General features: G+C 43.8%; 2 protein-coding genes across 4 annotated transcripts in view; both read left to right on the forward strand.

Annotated features, from left to right (window-relative positions):
* The window catches only part of FGF13 (fibroblast growth factor 13), a 499,700-nt gene that overhangs the window by 103,919 nt on the left and 374,336 nt on the right, over positions 1 to 21,445 (forward strand). The window lies entirely within an intron of this gene.
* LOC110197724 (exosome complex component MTR3-like) lies at positions 16,745 to 18,063 on the forward strand. The gene has a single exon (XM_020971766.2). The coding sequence runs from the start codon at positions 16,745 to 16,747 to the stop codon at positions 17,768 to 17,770; it is 1,026 nt and encodes a 341-aa protein (XP_020827425.1). The 3' UTR covers positions 17,771 to 18,063.

Consider the following 21,445-nt stretch of genomic DNA (forward strand, 5'->3'; position numbering starts at 1 on the left):
GTTTTCCTTGGGAAGCTGAGGGTTCTCAGAAGTCATACTGTGATTTGATCACATAAAAATAGGACATGAGCAGAATTGTTTCTTCTGTGGCATTTACGAGGATGGGCTGGATGATACCTGGGAACAATCCAAAGAGAACTCTCTCCCTGCTAGGTAACCACTGGCAGCATCGAAGCTGCTTTGTCTGGGTCTCTTGGCAGACTTAGCTTAGGAATTGGCATGCCTGATGCATCGTTTAGTGTTGGGTCTTGTGACTATGCACAAATGCTTTCTGTTGTTTGAAGATTGGTATAAGCAAACAGCTATTGAGTTCTTATAGTGAATGCAGTGTTCACTGGCAATAAAGTGAGATTGTTGATATGATCATCATGATGGATGTCCCACAGGCAGAATGCACTTACTGAAGTGGCATGATGGAAGGAGATCTGCCTCTGGATTCAGAGGACCCGGGTTCCAAGCCTCCCTTTGGTGCTTACTACCTATATGACCTTGGTTCCTCTCTCCGGGCCTCAGTTTCCTCCTCAGTAAAATAAGGGCCTTGGACTAGATGGCCCCTGAGGTCCCCTCCAGCTCTAGAGCGAGGAGCCTATGTGTGATCTTGGATAAGTCACTTCAATTCCCTGGGCCTCAGTATCCTACTCTGTAAAATGAAGGGGTTGGACTAGATGACAGCAGAGGCTCTTTCCAGTTCTGAATGATATTAAGTAAATCTGAATAAATTCTGTGATATTGTAAAGATTTCTTGGGCCTCAGTTTCCTCCTCTGTAACCTGAGAGAGTTGGACACAAGATGACCTCTGAGATCTTTTTCAGCTCTACATCTATAAGCCTATACATCTGGAAGCTCAATGGTTCTTTGGTGGCTGACCTAGTAATAGAACAAGATGTGGACTGGATCTGGGATTTTATTGGTATTGGGAACTCCCAGATAAGGAAATTCCCTCTACCAAGGTGCTTCAGCATCTTCTCTGCAACATATGAACTTAGAGGGTTGCTTACAGCATTGAGAGGTTAAGTGACTTGCCCAGGGTCACAAAGCTGGCATGTGTCTGAGATGGAACTTGAACCCTTGGGTTTTGAGCTCTGAGGCCAGCTTTGTGTATTATGCCATGCTGCTTCTCCATCTAATAATTGCAGTATTGCTACTTCTACCTGGCATCGATATAGCATGTCATAATTTACAAGCTACTTTGATATTCATCTATTTTCTTTATGGATTCGAATCTTCAACATCTCCGTAAGGTAAGAAGTATAGATCTGTGGGGTTGTTAAAGGTTATGCTCTCTTCAATGATGCACATTGATGGGCCTCCTGCATAAGCCTTATCCAAAGCCTCATCCAAAGCCTCCCAGAAATTCACCTGGACTGTACATCGTCCATCGCTCTTGCCACCTCACGGCCACTTACTGTGGCATCTCCACGTCTCTTTGAGTGCGTGAGTGGGTCCAAGCACATGATGAATAAAGGCCTCCCAACAACTGGAGACAAGCATAGGTATGGCCACCCCCATTTGAAGGTGAAGGCTGCTAGGGCTTAATGACTTGTCCACTCTCCTACAGCTCATGAATAAGGTCTCTGAACCCAAACCTGTGCTCTGAATTAGTCTTGCTTTTTAAAAAAATTTCCTCATATTGATTTATTTTGATTTCAAATCCTAGTCATTTGTGAGTCATTCTCCACCACCCTCCACCTGTCTGCCATGCAAGTGAGCTGTGTTGGTTTTCCTTAAGGAGAGTCCAGATGATCTTGTTGCTATAACTGAGGTTTCTTTAGTGTTTTAAGGCTGATGATGTTGGACCCCCCCACAATGGGTTTAACATGCTTGTGTGATCGTAGGAGCGTAGCCTTAGAGCTGGCAAGGCCCTCAGAGCCTATCTAGTCTACTTTCCTGACTCACAGATGAGGAAGCTAAGGCCCCAAGGCGATGATGGGATTTGTCCAAGGTCACACAGGCAGTAAAAGACAAAGCACCTTCTCCATTTATCGGCATTTGAGCCAGGATGATTGCCAGTGTGGATTTTCAGGTTATTGTTGACCTTCTTCAGGACATTTGGAGCATTCTCAGAGGAAAAAAAAAAGAAGAAAATCAGTTGGCCTGGCATGTTTTCTCTGAGACAGAGGCATAGGATACTGGAGCCAGGTAGAAATTTTTAAAAATCAGCCAAGTTTAACCCTCTCATTTTTGAGACAAGGCTCTTCAGAACCAGAGAGGGGGGAAGTGCTTTGTCTAAGGTCAAGTGGCCAAGCAGGGACAGAAGTGTCTTTGGATGTCAGTCTTCCTGATTCTTTGTTGAAGGGTATCTTTACTTTCTCCTGCTGCTTTCCAGAATGACTTTGAATCGATTTGCAATACTCCTGCCAGTATCAGCAATGTAGATGGCTATGCTTTAGGACTCAGAAATCCAGATTCAATTGAGATAAATTCCTCCAAATAGCTCAGAAGCCTTCAAGCTGCCAGAGGTAGCTCATATCCTTCTGAAAACCTCACTGGTGTACAAAGTTCTTACTTAACCTTGCTATGTTATTTGAAGCAGTGTGCCGCAATGGAAAGATCCCTGAATTTCACATCGGGGGCCCTGTGATTACACTGAAACTCTGCTGCCCTATTACCTGTGTGATCTTGGCCAAACTATTTTTCCTTGGTGGCCTCAGTTTCTTCATCTGTAAAATGATGTAAAATAAGAAGGGTAGGGTGAATTACACCAAACAACACAGTGAGGAAGGCAGGGCACATATTTGTGCCTATTTTTTACAGATGAAGAGACAGAGAGGTGAAGTCCCTTGGCCATTGTCCTACAGTTACAAAGGTGCAGACAAAAGACAAGAACCCAGGTGTTTAGATTCCAAATATATATTCCCCTGACTGGAAGTGGACAGTGTTTCTCCCCTAACCCTATCCAGCTGCCTCGTTATCAAGTCAAGGCCACTTGAAAAGGAGGGATGCGGAGATGGGCCCCCCCTCCATCTCTTACCACCCTACTCCATATTCACAGTATTTCAGAGACCCAGGTGAGAACAGGATCTTCAGTTCCAACTGGGATTAATGTGGTGGGAGCATTGGACAGCTAAGCTATCACCTGCCTTTTAGGACAGAGAGAACCACATGAAAACAGGCATATTTGCTCAGTGAAATTAGCATAACATCTGTCTGGCCCTGGAAGCAGTCACTGGGTGTCTTGACTGAGGACCAGTCCAGCTGAATGTGGACAGGATCTCGACTGCAAGGCTGGGCACTGATGTATCCTGTTGATCCCAGGTACCCACAAGAACATCTCCCTCACTGAGGGGCGTCTGAACCCTCTGTGTTGAAGTACGAACAGGACATACCTAATGTGATTGTCTGACCATAAAATTGATGCCATGGAAATGTCATTGTGAGGATGAAAGCTTAGAACCTGCTCTGTCTATTTATTTGAAAAATAGTCATTTGAAACTAGTTTAATTATATGCTGAAGATAATGACAGTATTACAACTGCATATCAGTTAATGAAGAACATTTAGCACAAATGAATCTAAAATACTTGTTTTTAAATATTGGTATTAATGCTCTTGGTTTCATCAACCTTGGGGTCGTGTTTTTATTAGCCATCCTAATGGAAGATGAGTTCACTGGTAGGAGAGGGGATTTCTATGGAGCACTTTTGGCAAAATGGATTTGAAACATGGAGAAAATGGTAGGTGAACAGCTCTGTTTCTCTGTATTTTCCCCAATACAAGGAGGAAGTCGAATGGTATATGATGCTTTGATGGGATTGTCCTGGGCCGTCAGGGATGGGGAGGGCTCCCTGGAGATTTTCAAGCAGAGATTAGATAAACATTTATTGGAGATGTTAGGTGTTCATAGTTTGAGAGCTGAAAGGGATTCTAGAAGGCATCAAGCCAACCCTCTCATTTTACAGAAGAGGAAACTGAGGCCTAGGGAGGTAAAGGTCAAACGCAAGATCCTAGATCCTTGTCCCTGAGGACAAGACAAGATGGGCTGGCAGACAGGCTGTTAGGCTTGGCCAAGGCACAAGGCCCTCACACACAAGAAGCAGGACAAGGCACCAAACACTGCTTGGGAACAACCTGACCGTTCTTCAAGGGTGTTACTCTCAGAGGCTGCTGACCTAAATCTCTCAAAGGGAAGTGCTCTTCCCAAAGACCAGGGGTCTTCAGGCTAGCTACCAGGTGCTAACCAATGCTAGGGAGAACGGCAGCATGTTATTTGTAGACCTTCCCTTTGATCCTCTCTGCAGAGAGGCTGGGCTCAGGGCTGCTTTTGCTGTGTCAGTGCACTGGTTGTTAGCTACTGGTGGTAGCTGATAGACAAAAAGAGAATTGTAAAAAGACAATGGTAACAGGGGATCATAGTCTCCTTTCCCATTCTCTCTCTACCTCATCCCCTACTCCCCACCCCTTCCCTCTCATTGATACTGTGTATATCTCGTATGTACCTAGTTGTTTGCATGTCCTTCTTTGTGCTACCCTCCTAGCCCCAGTTAGAATGTGAACTCCTTGGGGGCAGGCACAGTGTTTTTGCCTTTCTTTGTATCCCTAGTATGTGGTCAATAAATGCCTGTTAACTGATTGACTCACCTTTCTCTAGCATTTTTCAAGGTTTACAAAGCACTTTTCTCAAAAGGTCCCTGGAAGTAGGTGGTACAAAAAGGAGTGGGGCTCAAATCCAGATATTCAGACTCTATTTCATGGGGTTTTTTCATTCTACCAAATGACTGCTCCCTAAAGCTCTTGCCTCCTCTTCTTTCTGCTTTCTTCCTCCCTTCTCCTTCTCTTCTCTATGCTTTTTCACACTCCTCTTTTCTTTCCTTCTTCCTTTTATCTTCTCTTTCCCTTTTCCTCCTATTTCCTGTTCTTCCCTCCTACTATTCTACTTCCTTGCCCATGTTCATTCTTGCTATTTGCCCTCTAGCCTTCTTCCTTCTACTTCCTTCCTTGTGCTTCTTCTTTCCCTCCATCTCCCTCTTCCTTTTTCTCATCTCTCTCCTCCCCTTCTTTCTATTCTCCATTTGTTCTCTTTCTTCTCATCTCTTTCTTTCTCCTCCTTTCTCTTTTTCTTTCTTTTCTTCCCTCTTCCTCTTCTTCCTTTCTCTCTCTTCTTCTACCGTCCCTCTTCTTCCTTTCTCTTCTTTTTCTCTTTATCTCTTTCTCCTCCCTTCTCCTTCTTCCTCTCCCTCTGCTCTTCCATCATCATTATCATTATCTACAGTGGATCCTTTCCCTCTGAAGCTGGCCTCTGCCTGGGCTGTCAGCGCTCTAGGCAGCCAGACCTGATTTATGATGGTTCAGAAGAGGGGACAAGAGGGGACAAAGCCTCATTTACATTAAGAGCAATTGTGAATTAGGTTCTGGGGCTGAATGTTAAAATGAATTCATCATTAACGAGCCAATAAAAGGTATCAGAAGACAAATTGGCTGAACTTCACTGGCCTATTTCATTCTGTCCCCGAGAAACAAAGTATTTAATGGAGAGGCTGCCAAATGATAAATACTTTCTGCTCTTTGTACCTCAAGGAAAAAAAAAGGCATAGACTGAGAGACCACAGAACTGGACCCAGCCAGTGAGAACGTTCCTACCTGGACGGAGGAGGGGGAGGTTGGAGACTTTGGAGACACTATCACGGTCCTGTCAAAGTCCAGGGGGGAATTCACATGCTGAGAAAAATTGGCCCTACCTAAATGACCCTTGGCATTCATTTCTTGAAATGCTTGAATTCTGGGCCCTGTAGCTCTAGAGCATCATTTCCAAAGCTGTGTTAAGCTTTGTAAAGCACTTATTTCCCAATGGCCCCATGAGCCAGGTAATGGGATCGCTGTGCCCTCAGTTAATGTACCTTGTGACACTGGCCTCCCGGCTCTTCCTGCATTTGCACTGGTTGTCCCCCATGCATGGAATGTTCTTCCTCCTTATTTTGGCCTCTTGACTTCCTTCAAGTCTGAGTTAAAATCCTGCCTTGAATAAGAAGGCTTTCCCAATCCCCCTTATTACGAGTACCTTCCCTATGTTTATTATTTCCTATTTATCTTACATGTATATAACTTGTTTGTACATAAATGTTTGCATGTTGTCTCTCTCATCAGATTGTGAGCTCCTTGAGAGCAAGGTCTGTCTTTTACCTTTTGTTGCATCCCTAGCGCTTAGCATTGTGCCTGGCACATAGTAGGCGCTCAATAAAAGTTTATCAACTGCCTGCCCCACAATGCAAGGCTTGTGGCGGGCAGCTGATAAATACTTGTTGAATTGGATTGGACTGGATTCCCATTTTACACATTAGAAAACTGAGGCTCTGGAAGGTGGTTTGACTTGCCTTTGGTCCTGATCCCAAGGTCAGTTTTCTGGCACTTCTGCCATACTCCTGCTGGGGATTCCTTTAGCAGGGCTCTGGAGGGCCTAGTCTAAGTGGTCTTGATAGCATTCTTTGTTCCCGTCCTTTGAACCCCAGTGCCTTCTCCTCAGGTTCCTCCTCAGCAGGTAGAAGTGAATTCTTTTTAATCTACCAAGCACTTTCCTCACCCAAACCCCTCTGAGCCCATATAAATATTATCCCATTTTCCATGTGAGGAAACTGAGGTTCAGAGGAGCAAAGCAACCAGTTTGCTTGCCCACATTCATACTGCCTGCTAATAGACAGAGCCAGGACTCAAAAACAAATGTCCTGATCTCTAAGCTATTGTTCTTTCTAGTTGAGCCATCTACTCAGTCCCAGGCCCTGGTTTCTTTTAGAGACCAAGCTGTGTCCGATTTGTGTCCAGGATTCAAAATGGAGGTCTTTGCACTCCTCACACATTGCCTAGGTATGCTAGGGATTCATTGGTTGACTGGCATGTTCCTCATGGGCCCAAACATTTAGAAGTGGGAGAACCTTAGAGACCACTGAGTCCAACTCTCTTATTTTGAAGATAAGGAAACCGAGAGTTAAAATGATTTGGGACAGGTCACACAGATAAAGAGCAGAGTCATGATTTGAATTTGGGTCTTCTAATTCCAAATCCCGCACTCTTCCTACTCTCCTTTATCTAGCCAGATCCACAACCTGCTTCATCAATGTAGCAACATGTAAACCACAGACATATTGCATGCTGGGAGTTAGAGTTGATCACAGTATGTTGTGTTATTCTCGAGATCACATGTGTCTTAGGTGGCACTTTGGTTATACTTGACTTAGCCTAACACATTTTGCCTGCTGTGAACTTGTACAGAAGCAGCAGGCATGAGCCTGGTACAAAATGGACTCTGGAAGGAGAAGTCGGTAAGCCCGATTGCCACTGGAGTCACTAGTCTTTTGGTAGCCCTCTTACTCCTTTCAAAGACTTTAGGAATCTGGGCCTTTGGGCAGCCATACTTGTTAATCTCTAAAGCTTTATGGAAATCAGTCAGCTCCAAAAGTATTTGGCAGACCCTGTGCTAGGGGCTGGAGATCCAGAGCCAAACCTGGTGTCCCCCCCCACACACACACAATCCATGCACTCAAGGGGCTTATGTTCTACTGGGGCACAGCTAAATCAATCCAAAATGTAGACAGAAGACAAGGTGGCATCGTTGAAAGAGCACTTAATTTGGCATTAGAGAACCCAGGTTTGAATCCCAGCTCTCTTCTTTATTACCTGGATCCTTTGGCCTAGTCCAGGGGTGGGGAAACTGCAGCCTTGATGTCACATGTGACCCTCAGATCCTCCAGTGTGGCCCTCTCACTGAATCCAAACTTCACAGAACAAATCCTCTGAACAAAAGGATTTGTTCTGTCAAGCTTGGACTCGGTCAAAAGGCTGCACCTGGGGACCTAGAAGGCCATAGGTTCCCCCCCCCCCCCCGTGGGCTAGTCCCTTCCCTTCCCCAGGCTTCAGTTTCTTCATCCATAAAACAAGGTCCATAGATTTGATATTTGATGATCCTGAGGGGCAGAAAAGGGGACTTTAATAACTGGGGAATGCAAGATGAGCCTCTTGTGGGAGCTGCTGCTTGAGCCTCCCTAGCACAGGGTTGTGCAGCTTCTTTTGTCCTGGTACCCCTTGTACTCTATTCAGTATGAAGTGGGAAATACATTCTGGCATTACCATGTCCATTCATATGAGAAATAAAATAATGAGGCTATTTTTCATATAGCCAAATGCCCCCCCTCTTCCAAGCTTTGTCCTGCCCTAGGGGTTCCCAATGCCTGCATTAGAGAATAGTAGAACCGGAAGGGACCTTACAGTTCATTGAGCCCAAATCCTTCATTTGACAGAGAAAGAGCCTGAGGTTCTGAGAGGGCTCCTAGGATTTCAAGTTGTAAGTGGCTGAAGACATCTGCTAATCCTGTCTCTTCCTTTGACATTTAAGGAAAGTGAGGCCTAGAGGGAGATCATAGCATTTAGAAGCGGAAGGGGTGTTGAAGATCCTCTAATCCCTGTTCCTCACTTTACATGTGAGGGACTCAAAGCCCAGAGAGGGGAAGGGACACAGATAGTGACCTAGTCATGTTCATTAGTGAGGTCCCTGGTAAAGCTAGGCCTCAAACCCAGGTCTGACTGTGCCCTGATCTTCTCAGGCCCATTTTACTGCACCATTCTTCACAATAGCTGACAAATTTGGCCCCAACTTAGAATACCAGGGAAAGATGAAATCCTGTTTGACATTTAAAGCCATTCACAATGTGGCCCTTTCCTCTCATTGCAGACTTCTTAGACTTGACTTTATTTCCTATATCCTAAGATCCAAGTCTCTGGCCTTTTTGCTGTTTCCTACACAGAATACCTCATCTCCCAACTGAATGCCTTTGCATTGGCCCTCCTGAGTGCTTGAAATGCTCTCCCAATTGACCTCCTGGCTTCCCTGAAGTCTCAGCTTAAATTCCACCTTCTGCATTGGCCATTTCTCAGTTTCCCCAGCTGCTAGTGCCTTTACCTTTGACATTACCTCCTGTGGACTTTGCATAGAGCTTGTATGTATCCAATGATTTCATGGCCTTTCTCCCAATAGAAAGTATGCTCCCTGAGGGCAGGCTTTGCTTTTGTCTTTCTCATTTTATTCCCAGCTTCTTATTAGCACAGTGTCCAGCACTTTTAATAAACGTTTGTTGACTTACTGATTGGGGGCTGGTGAGGGAATTGATGACAGCCTCTGAAACCTATAAATTGTCTCCCCAAATGTCATGAAATTTCAGGTCAAGGAATAGAGTTCATTCTGAATGGAATGAATGTCTTCAAAGAGTTGAAAGCCAAGGGCTTTTGGAGCTGTGCTTTCCTCCATAGAACCTTTGGAAGCTAGCAGAACCTTGTGATCCCTAGTCCCAAAAGACTTGTTTAATAGTTCAATAGTTCAAATAGGAGGACGAATAAATCCAGGGGCATCAGAGGAGCATCCCCCAAATTGATATGTAGTCTTGTTCAGTGGACAGATGAATTGGTATCATTTTGGACTGAGATCCTACCAGATTTGTCCAAAGGTGACCTAAAAGGGTATGCCTGTAGGTGATTTGTGCCTTTGCATGGCGTTCCAGGCTGTGAAACTGCTACATGGCCAGAGATGTGGCTGACCTGCACAGGTATCTGTCTGTATTGATAAGAAACTGGATTTCCCTTTCTTCACTAGGAGCATAGGATTATGGAATTTTGAACTAGAAAGGATCATAGAGCTTATCTGTCCTTCTCCTTCCCCTGCCCTTTTTTTTTTTTTAACAAGTAAATGAGAATGCCCAGTGGGGTTAAGCAACTACTTTAAAGCCCCCGGATATTCCATAACAGAGCCTATGTTCCAGCCCAAGTCCTCTTTCCCACAATACCATTCTGCTTCTCTGGCTGTCATAAACAGGTGGGCCATTTGGGTTGAGAAGCCACAAGGATGACATTTCAAGATGCTGGGGAGCTGACACACAGCCAAGAGGGAACATGTGGGCTGACATAATTGTCCCACTCTTTGAGGATAAATTACATGGGGCAGTAGCTTATTTTCACGATAATGGAGTAGCTGGCAGGTGCGGACCATGTCTTGGGCGCTGTGTGAATAATGACCAGATGTGACATCTTTGGGAAGATTATTCATGAAGAAAAGCTGGAGGATCTTGGGACTTTTGCTTCTTTGCATTCCAAACCTAACTTCTCATGCCAAAGCTGTATTCTTTCCCTTTCCAGTCGGATGATTTTTTAAACTATTTTGTAATCTGCCTCTGATGCAACATGAGTTGTGTGACCCTGGGCAAGTCACTTTTAGTGCTCAAGGCAGTTCTCTTAAGAAAATATGTTATGGAGGAGGAAATGCTATCTGGCATCCTCCCACATCTCACTGCTCACATGGCTACTACTGTACTTTATGCCTGATCACTTCTCACCCAGACCTATTGCCATAGCCTCTTTATTTGTTCCCATCTCTCCTCTTTCTATTCCATCTATTCCACAACTGCCAAAGTGATGTTATTAAAGTACATATTTGACCATTCTCCAGAAGCCTCAGTGGCTCCCTATTGCCTCAAGAATAAAACATAAATGCCACAACTGGTATCTAGAGCCTTTTACAATCTAACTTGTCCTTCCAAACTGTTTATACTGTACTCCCATTCATGTACTTGGTCTTTTAATTGAACCGGCCTATTTACTGTTCCCTGTATGCAATATTCTATCTACCACCTCCATGCTTTTGCACAAGCTGTTCCCCAAGCCTGGAATATTTTCTCTTTTCATCTCCAAGTCTCAGAATCCCTAAGTCCTCTTCAGTGTTCAACTCAGGTGCCTCCTACCAGAAGCTTCTTTTGATCCTTTCTCTCACCTTCCGCCAGGTGTTATTTTGCTCTCTCCTGAAGTATCTTATTTACTTTATATGCACATGTTGTTTTGCTTTCCCCCAGTAGAATTTAAACTCCCTGAAGACAGAGACCGTTTCTTTTTGGTCTTGTATCTAGCTGACCGTTTGCCACAAATACCAGCTTAAATGCTGATTGAACTGAATTGACTGCTGAGAGTTCTTGCTCTCTGGGTCTCAGACCTGGGTTCAGGTCCCAAGCTGTGCTGTTCATTGAATGATCTTAGAGAAGTACTTTACCTAATTTGGACCTTTGTTTCTTCCTGTAAAATGAGAGAATTAGATTAGATGAACTCAACGCTCCTTTCTATTATGTATATACATATATATGTATATTATATATGTATATATATATATATATATATGTATAAATGACAACTATATATGAATGATCACAGTCATTTTTAAGGTTTCCAGAGCCCTTTAAGCTGGACTCAGTGAGCCACAGCTGGTCCAGATAAGCCAAAGTGGCATCCAGTTGGGATGGTTTCCAGGGGTGGGGAGCCTGCGGCCTCGAGGCCACATGTGGCCCTCTAGGTCCTCAAGTGTGGCCTTTTGACTAAATCCAAACTTCACAGAACAAATCCCCATCATAAAAGGATTTGTTCTGTAAAACTTGGACTTGGTCAAAAGGCCACATCCGAGGACCTAGAAGGCCATATGTGACCCTGAGGCCACAGGTTCCCCATCCCCGCAACTTTAGTCATATCTTCTTGTATCAGACCAAGCTGAATCAATGAAGCAGGGGGGTCTATGGAGTCTTCCATTGTCAGGCCAGTTCTCTTTCACATCAGCAAAAAGCTGGATGTGCTTGAAATTAGCCTTTGGCTCAGTTGGAGTTTCTAAAGCTTCTGCCCTGTGGGGAAGAATCTAAGGGTCAGATGGGTCAGGAATTTGCCTGGTTCCAAGGCATCTCCTTTGGACTGAGCCTTTAAAAAAAAGGAATCATATTGTATCCCATATTACCTGTCTGATCTTCATCAAACTCCTTAACCTCTCTAGGCCTCAGTTTCCTCTTATGTCAAAAGAGGAGTTGGATTATATGACCTTTGAGGTTCCTTCATGCCTTAGATCTAGGGTCCTTTGAGCCTATGTGTGGCCTTGAGCAAGTCACTTTTGCTCAATGTTGAGGCTGGGGTAGATTACTACTAAGGTCCCTTCCAACTCTAGATCTCTGAGTCCATGATCCTAAGTGTAATGTTGGTAAGTCTTATCCAATCTTTGGGCCTCAGTTTCCTCATTTGTAAAATCAGAGGGTAAGACTAGATGACCACAAAGGTCCCTTCCAGCTTACCTATATGAGTCTGATCCCATGTATGACTTTGAGCAATTCCTTTGCCCTCACTGGAACTCAGTTTCCTCATCTGTAAAATGTGGGAATTGGGCTGGATGGCCCCTGAGGTCTCTTCCAGCCCTAGATCTAGGATTCTATGTGGGACCTTGGACAAGTCACTTCACCTTCTGGGCCTCAGTTTCCTCCTCTGTAAAATGAGGGGGCTGGATTAGATGAACTGTGAGGTCACCTTCCAGCTCTGTATATATGAGTCTCTTATCCTATGTGTGACCTTGGGCAAGTCACTTCACTTCATGAGCCTCAGTTTCCTCCTCTGTAAAATGAGGGGTTTGGTCTAGGTGGACTGTGAGGTCGCCTTCCAGCTCTACATCGACGCTCCTGGGATCCACATACAGGGCGCCCCAAAAGTCTTTGTGTAGTTTTAAGCTATTAAAGCTTAAACTGTACTAAGACTTTTGGGACACACTGTACTCGTACTTCAATGATTGTATGAACTCGTCAGTGTGGGCGTTCATTCCCCCAGTGGGAATTACAAGCTCTCCACGCCGTGCCCTCTCATCCTGACTGAATCCTGTAAGATTCGTGTCCATGTCAGATCTTAAACAGCGCCTTTTCCTCAAACTTGTTTCTGTGACACTAAAAATTTTTGGAAAGCAACTGACCTATGATTTCTTTCCTTTCCTTTCCCTTTTTCATTGTTTGTTTGTTTTGCAAGATGAGACTATCATTGGGAAAGAATTCAACAGCTCTGGTAGAATGCCCCAGAAAATTTCACAAGCTCTTTTAGAAAGTCTTGGGCTCTGAGCATTGGTTTAATTATTTATGTAGCAAAAAACATTTCCCTCTCTTTCCCTCTCCTCCTTGCCCCCCCTTGCCCAGCCCCCCTTTAAGGCTTATTTCTAAAGAGTAAATTTTTAAATGATCAATCCCCTTGAATGTAACACTGGCAAAGAAATAATGAACAGAGAAGAATGACTAAGCTCAAATTTTCCATCACCTTGGTTCCCATGCCACGAATTGAACATTTCCATTCTTAAAATTCATATTTTCATTGATCACTGGGGAAGGGGCTGACTCTGGAATTCTCATTTGGAGTGTTTTTTGTACTTATTTTGAGGGCGGGCCTAAAACTGTATTACTTGCCACCTCCTTTATGATACCTTTCCTGAACACTGCACCCCTCCCCATCCCCAAGTCAGCTCTTTTCCAAGTGACCTCATACCACCTTACACTTGTTTTGTATGCTTATCATATTCAAGTTTGTAAGTGATCTACTTATCATTCCCATTGGTCTGTACATATAGAGGGACCCTGTCTTATGTACCTTTGTTTCTCCCAGTTAGCTTAGAATCTTATGTGATACATGCTCAATAAAGCCTTGAGAGAAATAATGTACCCCAAAACACTCATTAATGGCTGAGCTAACAGTCTTTTGAACGGTGAGAGATGTAGCTGTAGTTTAGTGGGGAAAGTACTGGACTTGAATTCAGTACCCAGATTGAAGTGTCAGGGCCAACATTTGCTGTCCATTTAGCCTTGGCCAAGACCTTTGATCTCTCTGAGCCTCAGTTGTCCTCATCTGTAGAATGAGGATAATAATATTTTCCCTACCTATTTTCACTGGGTTGTGAAGGATAAACAACAAAAGGGAAAGCATTTTGTAGATTTTAAATGACTATGGAAATGTGCAATATAATTATTACTTATGGTTGAAAGGCAGGCAGCGTGGTACAATGGAAGGCATGAGTTCAAATCCTGGCTTTGCTACTTCAAACCACTCCTGTGGTCATGTAGCAGCTAGAGAGAGGAAAACTGTGTCCCCCATATGGGACTTGGGTGATCGTCATCATTCACTTGAAGGGGAGGGGGGAATGATGCATACAAGAAGGGCATCATGGAAGTTGCCTAGAACAATTCCTGTTTGTGGAACTTAAGTTTCCCCACCTAACAGATGGGAAATGCCAATTCCAAACAGCCCTGGCCCAGGGAGAAGTGAGGATCAGGAAGAAGTACTTTTGAAATAGTACAAATACCATGAAATCACTGAACATTATTATTATTACTTGGAATTTTAAAACTGCTGAATGTACTTTCAACTCTCAAGGTTTGTACTGGGAATCATTTGAATTCAGTTTCTCATTTTGCACGAAAGCAATAAACATCTTTTTAAAAGATTTCTTTTTCCATTCTAAGTGGTTAGAGGGAATAACATAAGCATAGATCTTGTGAATTCCTTCTGAGTGGAAAATTTTTAAATATGGTCCCAATCTAAAATTGAACAGGTACAGCATTGAAAAAAAGGTGTTTGCTGAAAAGTCAATTTATGTTTTCCTTGACTTCATTAACTGAGGACAGTTTTCAGAAGGTGCTAGAGGAGATCAACTTCACACATTTGGTCGAGAAGATAAAACTTTTAAAAAATAAGACTCCCTGGGAGACATATTGGACTACTACCTCCAATCTTGGCAGTGGGAAATTGCATTGAATTGCAAAGTGGGACACCTGGGTTCAAGTTCCTTTGGGTGCAAGTGAGCGCGTGTGTGTGTGTGTGTGTGTGTGTGTGTGTGTGTGCGTGTGTGAGAGAGAGAGAGAGAGAGAGAGAGAGAGAGAGAGAGAGAGAGAGAGAGAGAGAGAGAGAAATGAGGATTTGGTGCACGCATATTTCTGATCCTTAGTAGTGAAGACAAAAGACCAAAATTTGAGAACTGACTCCACCACTAATTACCTGTGAATCAATTGTAGTCTGATTATTAGTATGTATGTGAGTGCATGAACCCATATGTATGTTTAGTCATGTGAATTCAGTGCTTTAGTCAATTTCTTATGTGAAAACTCCATTGACCTGACAACTCCTTTGTAATCTTTTGTCTCAGAGATGTACTTGAGATACTGAAAGCTTATAACTAGCTTGTGTTCTCATAGCCTGTATATGTAAAAGGCAGGATTTTAGCTCAGGTCTTCTGAATCCAAAGCCAGCCCCTTTATTTATTCTACCATATGGCTTCTCATGCTCACTGCTTTTAGTATGAAATGTATTTCATGTCATGAAGAAGGCCCTGAGCTTCAGGGCTCCTGTAGTTAAATGGAAACTCTGGTAGGCCCTGCCAAATTGGAAAGACTTGTAATGGCCTGAGGACAGGAACAATTTTATTTTTTGCATTTGTGTCTCTAGCACTTAAGATATTCCCTGGCAAATATATTAGGTGTTTAATAAAATGCTTTCTAAAGAATGTGGTGCAATGAAAGCATATTGGATTTGGGATCTGTGGACATAGGTTCAAAACCCAGCTTACTACCTGTGCGACCTTGGCCCATGTGATTTCTTTCCTGGGCTTCATTTTGCTCATCTGTAAAATGAGGGGCTTAGACTGAATGATCCCAGAATCCCTTGCAGTTGTACCTTTATGATCTTATGTGTGCCATTGGGCAGGTGACTCCTTGGTTTCAGTTTCCTTCTCTGAAAATGATAAGGTTAGGCTAGATGGCCTCTGGGGTCCTTTCCTCCTCCAGAGGATCATGGGTCACCTAGGCTAGCCTAGGTAGGTAAAAAGAGGCACATCAGCAGTTTGGCCACTGTCAGTGAACTTGAGTTTCACGACTACCCATGAAATGTAAGGTAAAGAATAATATGGTATTAGGGACTTCTCCTCAAAATAAGCCAAAAAAATTCTAAATGAGGATCTCAGAGTTGGTATCTTTCCTAGTGATCACTGAAAATAAGAATTTTCAGCAAGAGAAACAGCTAAAACTTGACTTGGAAAACAAGGGTGGTAGAAGGCAGATTGGCTTAGATGGTCTCTACGACCCCTTCCAGCTCTAAATGAATGATCTTCTGGTCTTAGGTCATTTCTCTTCCATGACCCTCAGTTTCTTCTTCTGCAAAAGAAGGGGGTTGGACTGGTTAGACTTGGAGGTTTTATTCAGCTTGAAATCTATGTTCTTAAAAAGCTGCTTAACCTGCATGGGTCTCAGTTTCTTTATATGCAAGTAGCACCTACTTTACAGAGTTGTTATAAGGCTAAAAGTAATATATGTCAAGTGGTTTGATAACCATATACATACATACACATACACACATACCACATATATACCATATATACATTTCTCTCTCTCTCTCTCTCTCTCTCTCTCTCTCTCTCTCTCTCTCCCCTCTCTCTCTCTCTCTACACACACACACACACACATATACACACATATACCTTATATATAACAGAGAGAGAGAGAGAGAGAGAGAGAGAGAGAAACAGTGGCTCTTTTTATTATCATTATTATGTGGAAATTGGGGATGTTCTAAGGGCTTCACTGTAAATGTAGAATTCTAAAGGCCATGCTCTCTGGGAAGCTTGGTTTCTTTCTTTGTAAAACGAGCAGCTTGGACTAGCTGGTCTATGGCGTCCCCTCCAGCTCTACGTCTCTGTTTCCCATCCCTGGGCTTCAGTTTCCTATTCCTGAAGGAGAGGGTTGGACTCGATGATCTCGGGGGCCCTGATGGTGGTTATATTCGTACTACAAGACATGTATGTGGGGAGGGAGGGGCAGAGCACGGTGCAGGGCGGGCGCCAATGGTGAGAATCTCGAGTCTCGAGACCATAACAGTTTCCATGCGTCACAGCGTCGTTGGCACAAGAAGGGGCACGTGACATGGGCAAAACAGAAGCAGCCATTGCTAGGCAGCTATGCCGGGAGACCACAGACGCATCAGAGGTCCGGAGAAGTCACAGTCACCCATCTTATATGCGCCTCCGGATCAGGCGCTAAAGGTGTATACTGGGGAATACATCCCTACTCGAGACCCTCGGCGCCAGCAGCCTGTGTATGTGAGGGCGGGTCACCTGAGCCAGGCCACCGGCTCTGCCTACTTGGAGTCGGGGGACACCAAGCTCGTGGTGTCTGTGCAGGGCCCACGCCAGGCCAAGTGTGGGGAGCCACCGATCGGGCTCGAAGGCCGTCTAGTATGCGACTTCCGCCGGGCACCTTTCTCAACCCCGGGCCCCCGGAGATCTCCTTCTAACAGCAACGAGAAGGAGCTGAGCCTGGCCCTTCAGGAGGCGCTTGTGCCGGCGGTGCAGTTGCAGCGCTACCCCAGAATCCTGCTCGAGGTGTCTCTTCTGGTGCTCCAGGATGGTGGCTCAGCTTTGGGTGCTGGTATCACGGCGGCATCTGTGGCCTTGGCAGACGCCGGCATTGAGATGTTCGACCTTGTGGCGGGCTGTGGCCTGGCCCTGCCTCCGGGCGCCAATTCAGCCTGGCTCTTAGATCCGGTCTTATATGAGGAGCAGCAGGCTGCGATTGGCCTTACCGTGGCACTTATGCCGGCGAGCAACCCGGTGTCCGGCCTGTTGGGCGGCGGAGAGGGCTGCGACTCCGATCGTTGGGCGGAAGGCATCCGACTCGGCATGGAAGGCTGCCAGCACCTGTACCCCACGATGCAGAAGTGCCTAGAGGGAGCCACCAGGAGAAGAAGAAGTCGAAATCCAAGCCCAAGCCCAAGCCCAGAGGGTGGCAGAGCAATGCCAGGAGGCTCAGCAGCCTCCCACTCAGCCGGCAAAGTAATCGGCCAGTTCCGAGGTACAAACGCCAGCTCTCCCCTTCTTCTAACTCTGGCTGTTTCACTCTTTACAAATTTGACTCTCCGGAAGGGGAGTCAGAAGATTTCTTCATTCCCTCCTTCCTTCACTTACCACTGTTTAATCCTTTTTTGAAAGCAAAATCAAGAGACTTTACCATCACCATCATTATTGCCATCAGAACTTTCTCACTTCTTGGAAACGGGGAACTAAACCTCCACATACCATCTACTCCTACCTCTCCCTTTGGGAAGCTGTGTCACCTAAAAGCAATGACTACCATACTACCTGAAGATCTTGAACTGTGAACTTTGTTCTCTCTGAAGACCTAGAGGACTGAGCAAATGGGAAAGGACAAGGGAGGGAGAAAGGACTGATTACCACATATATATGATGAGGATCTCTCCATACTGCTGCCCCACCCCTACCCCCCACAGCCCCCCACAGCACCCCCCCAAATGGATGGATCTATAATTAACTGAAATGATATTCCTGTTTATTAAAAAGTTCTTTTAAAATTCTGCTTTTTGTGTGTTTTGTAAAAAAAAATATTTAAAAAAAAACAAACAAAAAAAGAATCCCCTGTCATTGTGTTGCTCTAAGATTTCCATTATTTCACTTGTGTATTTGTTCCTTTATTCCTTCAACTAATGGCTGAATTCATTCATTTGTAAGCTCCTTGAGGTCAGGAACTGGCCTTTTATCTTTTTTTTTTCCCCCACTGCCTAGCTTAGTGGCATTTACATAGCCGGCATACAAAAAGTCAGCATGGTATTATGGATAGAGTGCTGGATCACTTAACTTCTGTACCTCAGTTTCCTCATCTGTCCCATGGAGACATCAATATCTGTAGCACTGAATGAGGAAAATGGGATAGAAATGCTTTTTCCTGCCACTCAGAAGGGAATGCTTAGTAAATGGCTACCTTTTGTGATAAATATATAGCCCCACAAACTAAGCTTAGGTATCTGAGGCTGTATTTACTAAGATTTGGTCCTTGGTTTAAAAAAGACAAAAACACAGTTACTGATGGGCTACCAGCACCTTAGCTAAGGAGTCGGAGGGCTGATCCCAGGCTTGTAAGGGAGTTTGAATTCAGGTCTGCTTCTGAGGCTGGTGTAAATCCAAGCAGCTGGGACATAAGTAGGTCCCCCAAAATTAGTAGTAATATCTGGAGGTGAGTTTTTTTTTAAACAGTTATAATAGTAATAGTTAGCATGAATATAGCACTTTAAGGTTTACAAAGTTTACCTCATTTATACTATGTTGTTCCTATTTTCCTTAATTCCAAGACCTCTACCACATAATCATGAGGTCAGAGGTTAAATTTAGCAATCTTTGGCATAGATTTTTGAAAGGTCAATCTTGTTCTTCTAGGTCTGGGTTGGATTGGTTGGGGGTGGGGGAGGCCTTCCTGTCTGCTCAGGGCCAGGATGGGGGTGGGGGTGGGGTAGGTAGGGAGTCCTTCCTACCCACACAGAGAAGCAAAACTATATTATAATATTTTATTATATTGTGTAGCTATATTTATATAATTATATATTGTATAATATGTTAACATAATGACTATATTATAATTATTATAAATCCCAAGTTAGGAAAATGAAAGTATATACATATATACTGTATATGTGTGTATTCTCATATATATATATATATATATATATATATGTATGTATACTTATATATATATATCTGTGTATATATATGCATGTATATCTGTATAGATCTATACAGTTATATCTATCTATCTACATACTTACTTTCCCAAATTTTTGCTGGTGAAAGTGAAGACACACATCTATTGATAGCTATTTCTGTAGGTGATTATCTTGGGGTATCTGAAAAGCTGTTGTCAGCTATCCTTTCATAGTGATTATTTCAAACTTACAAAATTTAGTAGATAAAAAGAGAAAAAGTCAGAGAAGTGACCTGCCTGAAAGGAAAATAATATAGGGGAAGAATTACCCTACTTGTTTGGGACACATATGATAGCTTAGCACAAGAAAGGCTTTTAGAATCCACGTACCCCAACCCACTCATGGCCGTGTTCTTTTCCCAAACCAGGGCCTCTAGGTCTTCAAGTTCGACCCTTTGACTGAATCCAAGCTTCGTAGAACAAATCCCCTTAATAAAAGGATTTGTTCTGTAAAACTTGGACCCAGTCAAAGGCTGCACCCAAGGACCTAGAAGGCTCCATGTGACCTCTGCAGGTACCCCACTCCTGCTTAAAACCTTTCTGGATCTCTTACTGCTCAGATTCTTTCCTTCCATTTTCAGATTGATATGCGTACACTTATCAGGGCTTATGTTGGATTTCCCACTATCCATTGTAAATTCGTCTAGAACAGGGACAGATTCATTTTTGTCTGTATTCCCAGCACCTAGCACAGTGATTTGCACACAGAAAGTGGTTATTCAATGCTTATTGGATTAAATTGCTGTGGCCTCTATGCACATTATTTCCTGGGAATAAATAGCCATCTATGTTTTGAAAAGTTAAATATTGCCACTACTACTTTAAAAGCTTCACCAGAACAGAAATACTTGAAAAGAAAAACTGTTCTAAGAAGATATCAGTCCAGCCAACCTTCTACTGACCTATATCATATGTTAACAAAATAGAGATTATTTCTTCCCTGTTGTGTGGAATAGAAGAGAAAGATAGACTTTCTGTTATAATAAATCTTTTAGAATGTGCTAGTCTCACTGGAAAGGATTAGCCAGGATTAGAAGCTGGGCACAAAAGCCTGGACTCACATCTGTAGTTTATGGGGTCAGGAAGGAGAATTATTATCTGAGCCTGAGAGACTCTAGCCCTGAGCAGAGGTTCAGCAGGGAAGAAAAGATGTTCTGCTGATGTGAGCATTCTTGTATCAAATACATAAGAGAATCTTAATTTTGTGTTAGAGGGCAGATCATCATAGGACCTCAGAGTTGCATGATAATGCAGAGGCCTTTGGACCAAGAGTCCACCTGATATTATATCAATCAAGTGGTCATCCACCCTTTGCATCAGGATCCCCAGTGAAGGGGAAGAAGGTCGCTTCTTCCTGAGAAAGACCTCCACCTTATTATTACACTGTTGTTCCTCACATCAAAACCAAAATTTGGCCTTTTGTGCCTGCCCCTCCTTGTCCCTATTTTTACCCTCTTAGGCTAAGCAGAGGGCAGCAAGGTGATACAGTGGACAGAGCACCAGGCCTGAAGTCAGGAAGGCTCTTCTTCGTGTTTTCAAATCTGGCCTCAGACACTTATTAGCTGCGTGACCCTGGACAAGTCACTTCACCCTGTTTGCCTCAGTACCTCCTCTGTAAAATGAGCTGGAGAAGAAAATGGAAAACCATTCCAGTATCTCTGCCAAGAAAACCCCAATGAAAAGGGGTCACAAACAGTTGGACATGACTGAACAACAATAGCCAAAAGGCTAAGCACAAGTGTAATCACTCTTCCATTTGACATCTCTTTAAATATTTGCAGACAGCTATTGGTCCTCTCGCTCACCCCTATTTCTACCTCCCACTCCCAACTAACTCTTTTCTTTTGCAGGTTAAACAGCCTCAGTTCCTTCAATCATTCCTTACAGGCATGATCTCAACACTGTTTGTCATCCTACTTGCCCTCCTCTGGTTGCTCTCTGACTTATCACTGGTCTTCTTAAAATATGACAAGGTAGTGGTGCGAGGATTATTAGTGGCATTTTGAAGAAAAGGAAACTAAGCCTCAAATGACTAATTGATTGGCCCATGGTTGCTGTTATCACGTAGGTTAGGTGGAGCTCAAACCCAGGTCTTCTGACTCTAAGCCCAA

The sequence above is a fragment of the Phascolarctos cinereus genome, unplaced genomic scaffold, assembly GCF_003287225.1.
Source record: "Phascolarctos cinereus isolate Bilbo 61053 unplaced genomic scaffold, phaCin_HiC Scaffold_8;HRSCAF=390, whole genome shotgun sequence".
NCBI lineage: Eukaryota > Metazoa > Chordata > Mammalia > Diprotodontia > Phascolarctidae > Phascolarctos > Phascolarctos cinereus.